Source organism: Lipophrys pholis (assembly GCF_963383615.2).
Source record: "Lipophrys pholis genome assembly, chromosome: 3".
Lineage (NCBI taxonomy): Eukaryota > Metazoa > Chordata > Actinopteri > Blenniiformes > Blenniidae > Lipophrys > Lipophrys pholis.
The window spans coordinates 34405715-34421574 of NC_137627.1; the positions used below are offsets into that span (position 1 = coordinate 34405715).

The 15860-nt window shown below is 42.2% G+C and overlaps 1 protein-coding gene across 1 annotated transcript in view; it reads right to left on the reverse strand.

Annotated features, from left to right (window-relative positions):
• Nucleotides 1-6221: 6221 nt before the first annotated feature.
• The window catches only part of pitpnm3 (PITPNM family member 3), a 131753-nt gene continuing 122114 nt past the window's right edge, over nucleotides 6222-15860 (reverse strand). Inside the window, exons 13-19 of the mRNA XM_080460449.1 lie at nucleotides 12105-12221; nucleotides 8606-8722; nucleotides 8372-8520; nucleotides 8071-8220; nucleotides 7165-7348; nucleotides 6857-6985; nucleotides 6222-6686 (exon numbers count right to left, since the gene is read on the reverse strand). Coding sequence (XP_080316575.1) covers nucleotides 6354-6686; nucleotides 6857-6985; nucleotides 7165-7348; nucleotides 8071-8220; nucleotides 8372-8520; nucleotides 8606-8722; nucleotides 12105-12221 — 1179 coding nt within the window. The 3' untranslated portion in view covers nucleotides 6222-6353. The remainder of the gene's footprint in view (nucleotides 6687-6856; nucleotides 6986-7164; nucleotides 7349-8070; nucleotides 8221-8371; nucleotides 8521-8605; nucleotides 8723-12104; nucleotides 12222-15860) is intronic.

Below are 15860 nucleotides of genomic sequence, written 5' to 3' on the forward strand. Positions count from 1 at the left end.
TTACTGTATGTATGTATGTATGTATGTATGTATGTATGTTGTTTGACCCATTACTTGCTATTTTAAAGCTAAAGTGAGTCAAATTTTGCAGAAAAAGTCCAAAGTTCCAGTTTCTCCTATAAAATAATGTCACTTTTGTGCTCAAAATGAGCAACCACACCTTCACAGAGATTCACAGGAACAATCTTGATCTGCTGAATTGAAATAGATATTAAAAAAAACCTAACTAAAACATATAAACTAACTATAAAAAGTTTTGCAACTGGGATTTAATCAAGGTGGTTACGTATCTTTTATCATGAGTTTTGGCAGTTTTGACTTCATGCTCAGTTATTTTTGATCTAATGATAAATTGCATTGTGGGAGTCAGCCAGATATATACTGCCAACTCATACTGAAAAAATACCAAATATTAATTATCAAATGAATTTGGGTTTACGTTGAGCTGGCCAAGGACCAGGACACTAAGGTTCAGGAAATAGTAGGATGGATGGAAAGACGCCATTCAGTGTTTTGTTAACGAGACATTTAGCATCTATGCAGGTATTGAATGAATTAATAAAGTGGTTAAATCACACCACCGATTCGGTGTCGTAGTAGGATTCACCTGATTGGTCATGCTTGGACTAGTTTAGTTTTGCATTGTGAACTAAAATAGTTTCAAAGTTCTGATTAAATTTAAAAAATGTAGGTAGTTCTTTCTGATGGCTGAAGATGGAGGTAGTGAGGGTTCACGCTTACTAAGCAGTCTCACAGGAAAATTACCTCGATTCAAAATATCGATCGCTGAAGTGAGTTGTGGAGAAAAACAAGTGGAGGAGAAAATAAGGTGCAATTAACACCGTCACAATTCACAGAATCAACAGGGAGACATAATGGAAGGACTTAAATGAATGAAATCACAATTCTGCTTCTTCTTGGTGAATGGTGACATACAGTATGTGGCAGGAAAGCAGCTGCTGGCCGGACGTCATTCATGACGTTTGAATGTGTGTTGGAGAATCGCAGCTTGAGTTCATAACACTTCATACAGAAGAAATACCGCCGAGGTAATTGTTGCCGTCACTATGACGGAGGAAGGTCGTCTTTTTGATATAATCACTTCTTGTGTTTTCAGGATCTGTGCGGTGAACCGGTACAGCGAGGTCACACCGCTGTTAGCACCACTGCAGACTTCTGATTTAGTTTCAGATCATCTGAGGTGGATCAACTGGTGCTTGTTAAAAATGTAAAGGTTTTGGATCTTGGAAGCCCAAAATCTGCCATATATCAGAATATATAATATAACATGGCCAAATAAGCCAAGTAAGAAAAAATTCAAGAAATGATTGTTGCTACGGAGGAAAACACTTAAAGTTTAAAGAACCTGATAAAAGTAGTAAATCTGCAGGTAACTCATACGGAAACATTTAGTTATTTCTCATAAATCTTTATGGTTGATGTCTTGACTCTCTGCTAGTGAGAATAACATTGTGTTGAGTTTTCTGACGCACTGACATTTAAAAAACCTTCACTAACAGTCTCATTCAGAGCGGTCTACAGCTATGAGTGCCTGAAGTCAGTGTCTCCTTCTATTAACATTGCGGCGTACACGTTTGGCGTGCAGTGAACGGATGACTGATTTAATTTCCAGCGATCAGGACAGGCTTGACAGCCACTCACTGATTAAGGAGCAGCGCCGCTCTGATCGTGGGCGAGCCTGTTATACATCAGGACTAAGTCAAACTGGCTGATTCACAGGCCGGGTAATGCAGTTAAGCAAGTGAACAGTGGGGAAGAGGAGAGCTGTGGGAAAGGTTTTCAAAGCCTGACTTACAACCCTGTAAGTCCTCCATACTCTACCTGAGAGGATATTTTACTTCTCTCTCATGCCCAACTGAACCCTGAAGTGAGAAAAACTTCTTGCCGGTGACTCGAGCCTCCGTCTGAAGCCAAAAGAATTCATATGGAAGAAATAGTGGAACACTCATGTGGCAAAGGTAAATTCTTCCAACTGTGAAATATCTTTATTTATGCAATAATGAGAAGTGGACTGAGTCCAATAAACACAGTTACATGTTCATCATCACAGGACTGTACAAAACAATCATCTGCAGCAGTGAAAACAGGCCTTTTGCTTTTCTTCTTTTGGTCAAGGGGCTGGTGTCAGAATAATAGAACAAAGAAATAGAAAGTTGGAACACAAAGTTAACTGACCGACACAGATACTGTTAATTAATGGCAAATGAGGTCATTACCCTGGGGTGCAATTTGCTGGAGGGGTGAATATTATCATGGAGAGAATAAAATGCATCCTAGTTTTATTCGTCAGCAGACGGAACAAACGCATCAAATAATTATATGTTAAACTCGAAGCACATCAAAACCGCCATACATGGTTCTGAACTGAAGTGGAGGTCATGAGGGTCGGTCGCTCTCTAGAGCTGTTGCCCCTTCAACGGTTCACCACTTCAGTATGTTTTTATTACATTATCCTTAAGAAATGTCTTTTAATAAAACTACTTAATCTTCCTGTCCGTCATGATTTTTGAGTTTGTACACAATAGTTAAGTCATGATTCCACAGATACTAATCATTAGTATTTAGTGAATTGTTAATACATTTACTGTCCAAATTCAAAGTCTGGGGTGAATGCAAGAGGTAAGTAATAATGCATCACTTCATCCATATTTACAGCTTTTTTTTGTGGAAAACAAATTGATTTGTCATAAAGTTGGAGTATTACTCACCACTCATCTACTGAGAGCATATCAAATATTGTACCAGAAACATGACAACCCAATGCCACCATTAAACTGTATCCAAAGATAACGTGCGTAGAGAAAACCTCATTTAACTATTTGATCATTATTTGCCATTTACTAACGCCATTGTGCAAAAGTTCTGCCCAGCCCACATTGTTCATCCCTCCGGTGTATCGTCACAGCATTAAAGTAAATAGTATGAATTGTACACACGGATGGAGTCACTTTGATTACAGTGTGTAGCTTCATTTGTTCCATGGAGAACAATGTTTGTTTCAGTGTCGACCATCTAAAAGCAAAAAAACCCCCAAAAAACCAAAAGAGTATTCGGCATTGTTTGAACAACATTATAGAAATACCAAGCAATGCTAATTGGTGCAGTGTAATTATATGGGCGGCACAACGGGAAATCACACGTACCTAGTAGTAATCACATGTTTAATAATAGCTGGGCCGCCTGTGGAGTTCGGGAGGCGGAGCTCTGTGAGAACGAGACACCCGAACAACTCAGGGGCTCATTTTTCTGTCTCCGACACGCTGATTCATTCCAGCACGATATAAAAAAAATATCCCGTTCAGAAAACCGGCAGTAGCGAGCTGCAGGGAGAACATGTGGATACGGTAACGCTGTTCTTTACTCATCACAGCAGCCGCCACATCCTAATTAGGTACGACTGTACAACAAATATCAACACCCACTCGGTCACACACGCACAGGCAAACACACATATACAGCATCTGAAAGCAAAAACATCCCACTGGATGGAATGCATCCTGTAATAAAGTAAAACTCTTCATACTTTGGCCCAACACATTATTCTGGAATCTATAAACAAACATCAGTTACAATTTAAGGCAAAAAATAAATCGTCCGACTAATCAAACATCCAAAGAGTCAGAAACATACATTGAAAATATTTCTATTTACAATATTTCCTCATAAAAAAATATGCTTCACTTGCACAGATTTTGTTTAAACATGACTACAGCAAGACGAAATGTAACCTCAGAGACGAGACGGCGTTCGTCAGAGATCGTTTGTTTCCAGTGCAGCCATGATGAATGGATGAACGGGCATCCGGGTTTTCAACTCGCGTCACATCTACTCTACGATATCCTGGAAACTGAGAGTGACAAGCAACTAACCGACGCTGCCACAAATGCTAATTACACCGCCGCTATGGAGGAACGAGACGACAACAATGTCTTTATCCGTCTGTAAACTTTTTTTCGGTCAAATAAAAGCTTTTCCCTCAGGTTGTTTACTCCTTCGGCAGCCGAGGAAAACAACATACAGTAACGTCACGCAATCTGTTGGAAAAGCAAAAGCTACAAAAACAGTGAAAAGGGAGTCTTGGTGTGTTTGAATCTCGGGGTCGCAGCAGAATGGAGGATCAGAATGTGTGTAGTGCAAATGTAACCTCCGGGGTGACGGCAGCTCTCCAGAGGCCGCGGACCGGGTCTGGTTCGGCTGTCAAACGGCATGCTCTGCCTGGCCGCTCCAGAGGACGGACGATGGGGGGGGGGGGGGGAGCGGCGCGACGTGTGAGCCCACCGCATCATGGGGGAAATATCCAACAGCGAGAGGGAAACGAAGGCCGGGGCGAGCGTCCCGAGGGTTTGGCCGTTTTGAGGCTCCAGAGAGACTGAAACTACGTGTCACAGTGATTCTGTGTCCTCACAGAGATGATGTGTGTGGAGTATTTACATCAGTAGCACCTGTCTGCACAGCAGCCTGGATGAGAGCAAAGTGTGCTGCGCCATCTGCTCAACTTCCCTCTCAGCCCGGAGCTTTCAAGTACACACTTCTGTCCCTCTATCTGGAACCTCTGTGTGCACAGAAATGTGTGTCTGAATTTACAATCTTCAGCACATTCTTCTCATTTTTACGATCATAGAACACAGAGGTATCCCTACACAGACACTTGCAGGACTTTACGGAGCGACAGGATCCACCGAGAGGGTGAAAAACAGGAAGAAAGGAACAGGTGGAGAAGTGTGGAGGGCCAAGCAGGAGGGGGTGGATACCAGCAGAGGATCCAGAGTACATGTACAGCAGGCAGAGGTGACACTGTCAACACGAGAGAAGAAAATAAACAACAGGAACATTTTACAGTTTTAAATCTGTCACTGGTCACCATTTCTTTAAACATTATTTCATATATATTGTCGGATCTATTTATAGAACATAATGATTCTCTGTCTAAAACAAAAAAAGTGCGCTCTGTGATGTATCACGTTGCCCACAGAACATAATTTCATCACGCTGGACATTTATTGACTTTGTTGGGACTCGACAGTTGTGTGCAAAATCAATCTTTGTTTGCGTCGAGGCTTTGCAGAGCCTCGGGCTTTCAAAGGCTTTACAGACAATGAAAGGTGAAACGCAACCTCATTCAATACCGATTTACTCGTATCTTATTACAGTTTCTCTCATTAAAGCAACAGCGATTTGTTTTGTTTTTTTCAAAACTCGTAACAAAATCAAAGCAACAATCAGAGACGTATTCCGTCTTTCTCACTTTGCTGTTTAGAACTCATGTGAGATCATTGACAGTTTATATATGATTAGGTAAAGCCTGGAAAACATTTTTTTCTATTAATGCATGGCTTTTAAAGCATTTCATGAATTCAAGAGTGTTTGATTGATTTAACACATCCCCAGTCGTGTTTTTATCACAGTAAAGCCACTAAATAGCTCCCGACACCCTGTATGGAGGTAATCATATCAATTCCTAGGAAAAAGTTGAATATGTTTGTTTACGAGCCTCTAAACTTCATGAGAGCGTGGTACCAACAGGCTGAACCTTTCCTTCAGAAATGATTTGTGGACATTTGAGAAGCTCCAGATGAAGCATGCAAACAGGTAGAGAAGTCGTTATGGAATAGTGCGACATAAAAGCAGCCTGCACATTGATTGTGAAACCCCCCCCGCATGACGGATCACTAACAACATCTCCACCGCTGAAAAGAAAACATCTGTAAGTGACTCCCTCCTTTGACTTCCCAGACGCTGCAAAGATATTCGTACGTATGAAGACGTGTTGAAATCTTTAAGCAGAACTCACAAGCTGTGGTGATGTACAAGCATCCTCTGGAGTCGTGTTTAGTGCCGATATAACTCACTCCACTACCAGGACTTTATGACACTTCATTTGTGAATGAACCATCCAAACTGTGTTTTCTAAAATGATTTGGACACAGAAATATTGACTGAAGTCTAAATACGGCGCAAAACAAAGACGTTAAAATAGACCGGACACTTGTTTAAGTGTGCTGCATCAGAATTCATCTCCTTTCTATACCTTCTACAAAGGATCGTGTTTTATCGACTGGTGAAATGAGCAAGACAGTAATTACAGGAATGCACTGAGCTGAAGTAATAAGCTGCACAATAGACATGATGAAAGCCTCCGATAAGCCATCTGTTTCAATCTCCAAGTTCAAATCAGATTTCTCTTCTTTTTTCTTTTCTTTGATCCATAGCAGTGTGAGTGCTGCCTCAGTACCACATATTAAAACAGTGATAGTTCACCTTGGCCCCGAACACCAAGATGCCTCGGCTCTCCTTCTCCGTCCTCCTACAATCCTTGGATCTTCTCCTCGACGTCAGGGAGTTGTGTCTCCACGATGCATGGAGGCCCGTCCCCATACTCCCGGCCCCCCGGCCCCTCCCCCTCCCCCTCCCCCGCCGTGGTCCTTGTCTGACTCAGGCTGGCTCTGGGCCCGCTCGGGTTTGGGGTTGGGCGTGCACGGCGGGTCCGGCTGCTGCACCGACATGGTCCTGCGCAGGTGGGTGCGCTTGCAGAGGAAGTCGGGTTTCGCAGAAAGGCCAAAAGAGCCTTTTCTCAAGACCATACGAACCGAGGAGGTCTTCTTCGGTCTGGCCCTGTGCCCAAACTGAAGCGTGGAGAGGTGTGCCGCGTAACCTTCACTCAGGAACTGCACAGCGCACACAATGGGAGGGCATGAAAATTAGACATAAGCAAGAAGATTAAATTGAATGCAAAAACCCAAGAGACTAACTTGCATTACATCATAAAATAGACACAAATACAATAAAGTGCCCCCTAGGCCCCTAAGAAAGAGCTATTAGACACAAATCTTACTACCTGGCATTGATTCTGGTACTTTTTCGAAGGTCTGCCAACGATGTAGATCTGCGACGGGCTGAGGCCCAGCATGTTATAGACAGAGATGTCCTTCATGGAGCCATAAGCGGAGTTGATCTTAATGTGACACTGTAAAGAATAAAAACAATATTCAGTCACACACAAAGCAGCACAACCTGCTGCTGTACCACTATGAACATGAGTGGGGGGGAGCGCCTCACTAAACAGGATGCAACATGTTTTACAAGCGACACAAGACAAATGGTGTCGTTATCGTCAGAGCAGCATTGTCGTCGTCAGCGTTTTACCTCCTGTATGAGGTTCCTGAGGAAGATGGTCTTTTGCCGCAGAGGATCGTGAACCAGGCCCTCTGAAAAGAAGATCATCCCGTGGGGAAAATTGTGCTGCGACAGCCAAGATACCACACGCTGCTTCTGCATATCGGGGCGGCCAGTGATGTAGATGATCAGATATCCCAGGTCCTGCCAATGCCTGTGTGTCAACGCATACCATCAAACACACATCAGAGAGTCTCAGTGGATCAGCGGCGGCCTTATCAGGAAGAGGACATGCTGCAGGGCTTTAAAAAAACACAGGAGTACAAACACTCTCAGCTGAGGATGGTCATTGATCTGAACTTGTTCTCATCTCTGGAGAAATTTATTGATGCATGCAAAAACCAGTATTTGTTCCCACAGATCATCCTTTTCCCTTCCTTTTTATTGAGATAAACTCCATCACTGTTACCACTAAGAGAACAAAACATATCCAATAATTTAAAAACTGAAGAAAAGCTTACAAATCCCACACATCTGCACTGAGCTTAGCAATGACCTCAAATGTGATGTAACGGTGCTTTGATTCACACATAATCGGAGGGTTTTATACTCATCCTCATTATGTTTTTCATCTGTTAACATTCACACACAATAAAAAAGCATCTGCTGCCGTGCACGAGGTAAAGACTGCCTTAAAACTCCTGCTGTCTTCATATATAACCTTCAACTGTAGTACTTATTACATCACATTAGTTTTTCAGTATTTTCATTTTAATGGTCTTAATCTCTACAGTACATTAGATTAAAAAAATGTGTTTTAATGAGGTACATGTTAAGTTTTACCCTCAAACCAGCCCTTCATCGCCACCTCTGGTTTCTTTACAAACTGCAGCTTGAGCAGACTAAGAAACGCAGTGAGAGACTGTAGCCAGTTACCTGACAACGTCCACGGCTCCGGGTCGGACCTTCGGGTCACTGCCCATGATTGACACGCTGGCGGCGAAGGAGCCGTCGATGCTGAAAACCACGCACTCCATGCCCCGTGGCAACACGGTCAGGTAGGCCTCTGCACTGGTTTGATCGCCCCTTACGGATCAAAAAGGAGAGAGATTTGATGATAAATGAAACTCTGCACCTGCTGCACATGGTTGTTGTTCCTTTGTTCCGCCCTCCCCGGCAAGGAGCTCGCACACAACACGAAGCACTGATATACAACGGAATTCAAAATTCTGCTTACTTGACCACCATCTTAATTGGATACACTCCCAGTCCGAGTTTTTTGCTCTTGGGGATGGTGTACATGACTCTGCCGCTGCTGTTGGTGACTTCGGTGTCAAAGTGCACCCAGCGGCCGGACTGAGGCTGCGTCATCAGCAGGATGTCCACCTGAGAGGGACAGGGCGCTTCAGCTCTCACAGGCCATCCACTCTATCTGCACCAATATATCAAAAGTGTTGCTTCCCCCCGTCACCTTCTCTCCAGTCAGAGTCACCATGTCCAAGGGTCCGTACATGAAACGACCCACCAGAGTCTGAGGCCCGTCCTCCGTGGCGATGACATCGTTCACCCGGTGGTTGGATGTGACGTTCTGCAGGTCAAGACATGAAGTCGAACAACATCCATCACTCACAACACCATTATCACAGTCTGAAGCCTTTATTGTGCAACAAAAACACTTCTGTCAGCAGCCATAGGTGAACTGGAGGACGTGGTTAAAAATACCAATAAAATCCACGTTTTACTCTTAAGAGAGTCTGACGCAGTTACAGCTCCACGTGCTATACCTCCGTTTGTTTTTGTTATTGCACGAATGACCTTCCCACACTGCTCCAGTGCTTTGTAGACACAGTGGGTACAGAAGGTTTTTAAAGATGTCTGAATAGTGTGCGTACCCACTGAAGATAGATCATCATTGAGATGCAGCTGTCCTTCTGCTTGAAGAAAGTCTACAAATAGTTTCATACGGATGTTAATTTGTTCCATAAGCTTTTGTCAACAGAGAAACCAATTATTCAGTTTATGTACACAGCTCTGCTTTTCTGTTCGTTCACACAATGAGACACTGTTTCAAAGAAACAAATGTGTGACGGATATTAAAACAAGCTGCAAACTAACATTCCGGTGTAGTTTGTTCTGATGAAGGAGCCTTTGTTTAAACACAAAATGATTATGATAGAGTGCAAACTCCCATTAAGTTGATTATTCCTGGTTACAACTGATAAAGTTCCATTAACACGCTCTTTATTCAATTAAATAACTCACTTGAGCTGACTTGAATTTGTTGCTTAAACACAACTAAATGTTTTTTTTTACACTGTGTAATTGTGCAGGTATATCATTTTTTAAGATCAACTTTTAATCTTGTATATCCTTAAAAAGCCACAATGATCTTGTGTGTCTTTGACCAATACGGGCATCCCCACACACTCAAAACAACAGGGATATTACACTAGCAAACACATAATACATTAATGAAACTTGTCAAAGTACAATTTACGACAATACACACTCCAACTGCAGTTGTTTGTTACATTAAGACCCATTTTTGAATTTACATTTGAAGTTTTCAGGAAGGTGACTCAAAGCATCACATGATTTAGATCCATGCAGACTCCATGACGGTTAAACTCTTATTAAATATTGTTAATAACTTATTATTTTTTGCTGAGAATGTGACGTGACTAAGTATTGGATGCACGTAAAAGAATGTACATATCCAAAAAGCCTGAAATATTGTGCGGCACTGCGTATTATTAGTTAGAAAATCCCAAGTATCAAATATTTCTATTAGCTGCTTGATTTCTCTTGGCTTCACTAACACTACTGCATCAGTCCTCACATGACCTCTGAGACGTGCAGAAAGAGGGAAAACCTCTGAGGTGTTTTATGTGCTGCATTATTCATGTTTTCAGCATCCAGACAAATAAGAGCTGAGGTACTGTGGGATCTGACTGAGAAGAGCGTTAACTTCCCACTAAACCTTTTGGTTGGACTCTGTTCCTCACCGCCGAGAGAGGCGGCTGAGAAACACTAATCCCTCGATCTCTCCTGGCCGGGATGCTTGCATTTTAATAGCATATTATGAGCACACTAATGTATAATTCACAGGCTCTGTTGTGCACCAGCATGACAGAAATGTTAATTTTTCCAACGAACTTCTCTGCCATTTCTGTAACCTTTACTTTATCCCAGCGACTCGACCGACACGCAGCTTTCCTTTTGAAACGTTCAAACTCATCTAAATGTTATTGATGCTCTCCAGAGATTGGTTCATTGGTACTTGCCATCTCTGGATTCATGACCGTGATAAAAATGTGTGCTCTTCAAAAAATACAATCAAGCAGCCTGGTGAAAACACAATTAAGTCACAGACATACAATTGGAGTTTATGAGTAAACAAACAACAATAAATGTGATTTGTTTATGGCTGATGTGTTGTACCTGGATTAAGAGGATGAGATTTGTTTACCTAGAAATGCTGTGTTGTTTACTGACGACACTCACGGATGGATAATGGGGCTTCTGAACAAATGTTGCAGAGTATTAACGCGGTCGGCCATGTTGTCGTTATATTTTGGTGTTTTCACCACACCAGCTAATGATAATTGATTTAAAGGATGTGACATCTAACCAGGAAGTCCAGCGTTTCCAGCTGCTATCCCGTATTAGCTTTGTCAACGGCTAATTGCTTGTCAGTGCGAAGTCTTACTTACTAACGTGATGACAGCCTGTAAACACACAGAATAATGGATTATTCAAAAGATCGCAGCTTGTGGCCTCATGACTCGAGGGCGCCTGTGTGCAGTCACATTTCTTGACACACCTCAGCAGGAGCTCTCACATGTGAAAAAAAAGAAACAACCCAAACAAGCAACATGTGTCTAAGTGTCAACATCTACTGTGATCCCGGAGAGCACACGATGTTGGCGAGTCAGACGCCCACCTGTGCAAGAGAAGCAGGAAAAAACAGCGTCTGCACGAGCAGCACCTCTCCAGCTGTGCTAAGGCCTCTTTACCGAAGCTGCCAGACGTCGTAATTAGACTCCAGGACGCTCTGAATAGCGCCACTCGGCAGCGGATGAGCTGGCTGTGCCCAGATGGAATCAGAATGGCGCTGCTTTAAGTCTCCCCATTCTCAATGGTATTAAATTCAACTTCCTCCAGCGCCAACACGAAAAACACATCGTGATACTCGGTGCGAGGCATGGACACGACGGCAGTGGACAAAAAGAGGAAAAACCTTCAAATGAAATGTGAAAGTGTTTCCATGGTACTCCAGTTATACAAGTCTATTTTTATGCTGGTGAAAAGCAAGCAGTTACTAAATTTCTATCTTTAGAAAATGGATTGCAATGTGACCTTGATTGTTCTACTCGAGGGCTCAAAGGCATCAAGAAATTGCCTGCGTCAGTCTGCTTCAGCGCTTCAAGGTGAACGTGTGGGAATATTCTCAGACCACGAGTCATTCATGCATGCCACAACACCCAAGCTCCACAACTTGAGCGATTAATAATAACTGTACTTTTATTCTTAGCAAATGCAAAGGCCACCGCCGCAGCCAGGGATAAGTGATGTTTTCCTGGCGTTGGAGCAGCATTAAGTATTAACCACTAGGCACTTTGTTCAGGGAAGGGGAGAGGAGAGATGTGACGAGAGAAGTTTTACTGTTTAGTTGTTTGCAGCTTCCAGACTGCTAAATAAACCCCTGAACTGACCTTCCACTGGACAGTCTGAATCATCTGCTGTTTGCTCTCCTCCCAGGTATTTGATGTGTGGGCGGACACATTTCTGCCATAAAGAGGCACTTCGCAGGCTGCATTGCCGTTTTCACAATATCTGAGCCAAAGTCCTTTGTTTAAATATTCATGAAGTTCACAAGTTTGATGGCGAGCTGCTAAAAATTAACCACAAGTTCAAATTTCTGGTTGTCGAGTGAAAATGAGAGCGATGTACAGTGAATAAATCATTACCCTTAGTTTGACATGTGTCCTCCTCCTGAGCCATTTCTCGCGTGGGCTGGAAGGAGAGAAGGGAGCCGAGTCCAGGTTGTCTGCTTCCTGGGTCTTCACGCAGTCACATCGCATGAGCTGCCAATAAACACACACACAGAAGAGACGGGGCATTAAACGCTACGCAGGCGACTGTATTCTCATATAAGCACATCAACGCTGTGAAGAACCGACGATAATCAGATGGGAGGTTTATTATCTGAAGGCTTCAACATCACTCTTTCAATTGATCGCATTCGAGACGAGAGCTGCAAGATAACCAGGGTCTGATAAACTCAAAGTTAGTTTAAGTCCTTTAATTATGAAGACTTTGAATGAAATCGTTTATGTTTAAAATGTCCATTTTCAAAGTTTGATTTAATTAAGAAAATGGTTCAGTTTCGGATTTAGAACAGTGATACAAGTTGAGCTGTAACTGGTGTCACTGTTAATGATAAGAATAAGAAACAATTGTTATATAGTGTGTGTACATGTAAGTTAATACCTCATAAAACCAATGTTTAACTACAGAATTCAAAGTCTATTACTTAAGAACAGTTTGAAACCTGTTCTTTCTCTTTGCTGCTTAAGTCAAGGATGTCAGCATTTTTTATGTTCGATTTGATTGAGATTGTCAAATAGGCTTTATGTGTATAACGTGCACGAGAAGCATGCTTTGAAAAAACTAAACAAAAAAAATTCAATACAATGCTGGTTACAATCTCAAAAACAAAGTTATGCAAAGCTATTTTATTCACTGAACACCTGCAGTGAGTCAGGTGGGGGAAGTAGATTATATTATAGTGAAAACCAACAGTTGTACAAACACAACCTTGAACTAGTGGTAATAACCTCTGAGTGGAATAATCAAATAACTTGCTCATAGTACAGTGAAGGGCTAAAAGGCAGTTTGCATATGTAGCAGCTGCAAGTCAGAATCCATCTTTTCCCAGGTCTAGGCAGCGTTGCAGGATGCTGGAACCGATCCAGGCTGACTGGGCGGAGGAAGGCTACCAGCCGGACAAGCTGGCACTGATCACAGGACAAACAGGAGAGACAGTCCCACATTTACTGTCCCCAGTCAACATCCGACTCTCTCTGGACTGTGAAGCGTAAACACAAAACCCATGCATGTACAGGAGAAACATGTAAACTGCACAGAACGGCTCCACAACCAGGCTCTGTCGTGCAGTCCACATGTTCAGAGCTGCAAACCATTTTAATATCCCAGCGAATCTCAACCTGTTGGGTTTATTAGCTTCCTCACAACACGTTTTATTTCCACTATAGTGGAGTTTTCATCTTTTTCGCCACACTGCAAGAATATCCATGGAAATGGTGTTTGCACGCTCCCCTTGTTCATCAGCCAAAAACACATGTTAGAGGTGAGCCTGGGTGAATGAGTGTGTGACTGGTTTGTTTCTCTCTGTGTTGGACTGGAGGCGTGTCCTCTGCCTGCAACCATAATTCACTCCAACCTCCTGCAACCTTAAGTCGGATAAAGTCTCGAGACGATGAATAGACTGTGTCTTTCACTTAATCCTCCTGTGTGTTTTCACATTAAGTAGATGGTGGTGGTGTTTCCTGAGACTTACAATTAGAAATTATATATTTTTTTTGCCGTATTATTTATTTTCTGCAGTTATTTGCTGGTGTCTTTGCATTTCTTCATCATTGATATCATCATCATTATTACTATCATTACGATCCAAGATGTGAGGAATCTTTGTAGGGGAGATGGTGGTACTAATATTGCCAGGCCTCGTGATTTATTTCCAGCTTTAGAGCGAGACGAACACAGTAGCCAGCGATTGTGCTGACTTTTCTTCTCATGATGAAGATATAGAGATGACAGGAGGACTTAACCTGAGCTGACAACACATTTTCCATTCCTTTCAAATACCAACCGCGCATGAAAAGAGTTGGCAGCACACATTTCATTATTTTGCTGATTACTGTCGAACTTTAACATTTATTCAGAAAGTATTTCGAAAGTACAGAATCCGCCTTGTTCGGGTTTGGTTCACATTAAACTTGCACGAGGAATTCAGGAGCGTGTTTGACGAATGCTGAACAACGTCTCATAAGATGAAGTGTGCCGGCTGTTGTTTTGTGACCTTGTTGTGTTTTATAAGCTATTGCACAATCGACTGTTCTGGCCATCACTCTTGAAGGCTGAATCCATGTAACAAACAGGCCTTCGTCCTACATAATGCGTTAACAGCCTTCAATCCGGATCACGACTCAGCACTGGGAAGACGCTCCAACCTGGACAACGTCCTGGAAGGACTTCAGGCATCATTTCACAACGTTTCTCTTTTTCCTTTTGCACGAACACGAGCTGTAAAGCAGTTCCTGGCCTGCTGCCAGACTCTTACTGGAAACATATTCATGTGCAGAAGGAACCTCGAACCAAATCAGCTGCGTCTTTCACTGAACGATGTGTTTGAGAAGCAAAAGGACTTCAGGAAGCAGCACCAGCTGTTCCACGAGAAAACTGGGGAAAACATATCAAATAGAAGAGGCACGTTTTGCTGCTTCAAGTACAGACTGCTGCCTGGAAAGTCAGGACATATGCGGCATTTTAAAATCTGATTTTCTGCAAATGAGTTGGATGATTGAAGCTTCCTGGACGCAGACAGAAGCCATCATCGTCATGCTGCCTTCACCAAGGAGAAAACAATGTTCAGAGTCGTGACAATCCACTCAGGACCGGTGATGCTGCACCCTGGTTAGGAAAGAATCTGCAAAAATCACTACAACCTAAGAGTTTTATCAACCTGTGCACATTTAAAAAGGCTTGACAAACTTTTGATATTCTTATACCGGATCTAAATGTTATGAGCTTTCATTTCTTGTTGCTCCTTTGTAATGCATCAGTTAGTTTAAATGAGCGGATTTGATTTCATTTGTTCCGATCTGGTTTTAAAGCACCTCAAATTATCTTTGTATAAAATATCTTTTTTTTTCTTAATCTATTACATTTCTATTGACAAACGTTCCTCGTCTTTCCAAAAAGTTTTCTTCTCTCATTACCGGGGAAGAGAAACAGAATATTCAGTGGATTTCTACTCAGAGCAATGTCTTCATTTTCAACCTTGTCAAGTGTCATTGTTTTGTTGGGTTATTCAGTATATTGCAGTATGAAGTGCTTCAGCACATATTTGCTTCATTCACTGAACTTAAAAGTTGTCATAGTGAAACCTGATGAAAAGTAATGCAAACGGAACGTTAGACCCACTGAGGATGAGTGTAAAATACATACAATATTTCTCAAAGAAATTCATGAACTCAACAACGGACCATGAAGGTATCCTGGCTACACCTACACTTTCCAGGATTTGATAGATTCAGTATTATGTACGTAGTTTGAATCCCTTTTATTTGTGCACAAACCATGAAATGAGGCAAAGACATCTCCAGATGATTGTTCCAACATAAAACACTATTGCATATTTGCAGCAAGACATGGTTTTCACATCAAGCAACACTTGTGAACGTGGCGTAAAAGCCAACACACGTTTCTAAACAAGTTATAAGACATCAGAAAGATAGAGGTTACTAGCATTAAAAACTAATCGGACAACAGCCTACTGTGAATTTATTCTTCCTAAACATGCAAGTTCCTGTTTTTGTTGCTATGCAGGTTGAACTACTTCAGCACAAACATCTCTGTGGATGATGTGGTTGCTTCTTCCCCACTTATTTGGGCTTTTTGGTGCAGTGCGTGCTTTTTAA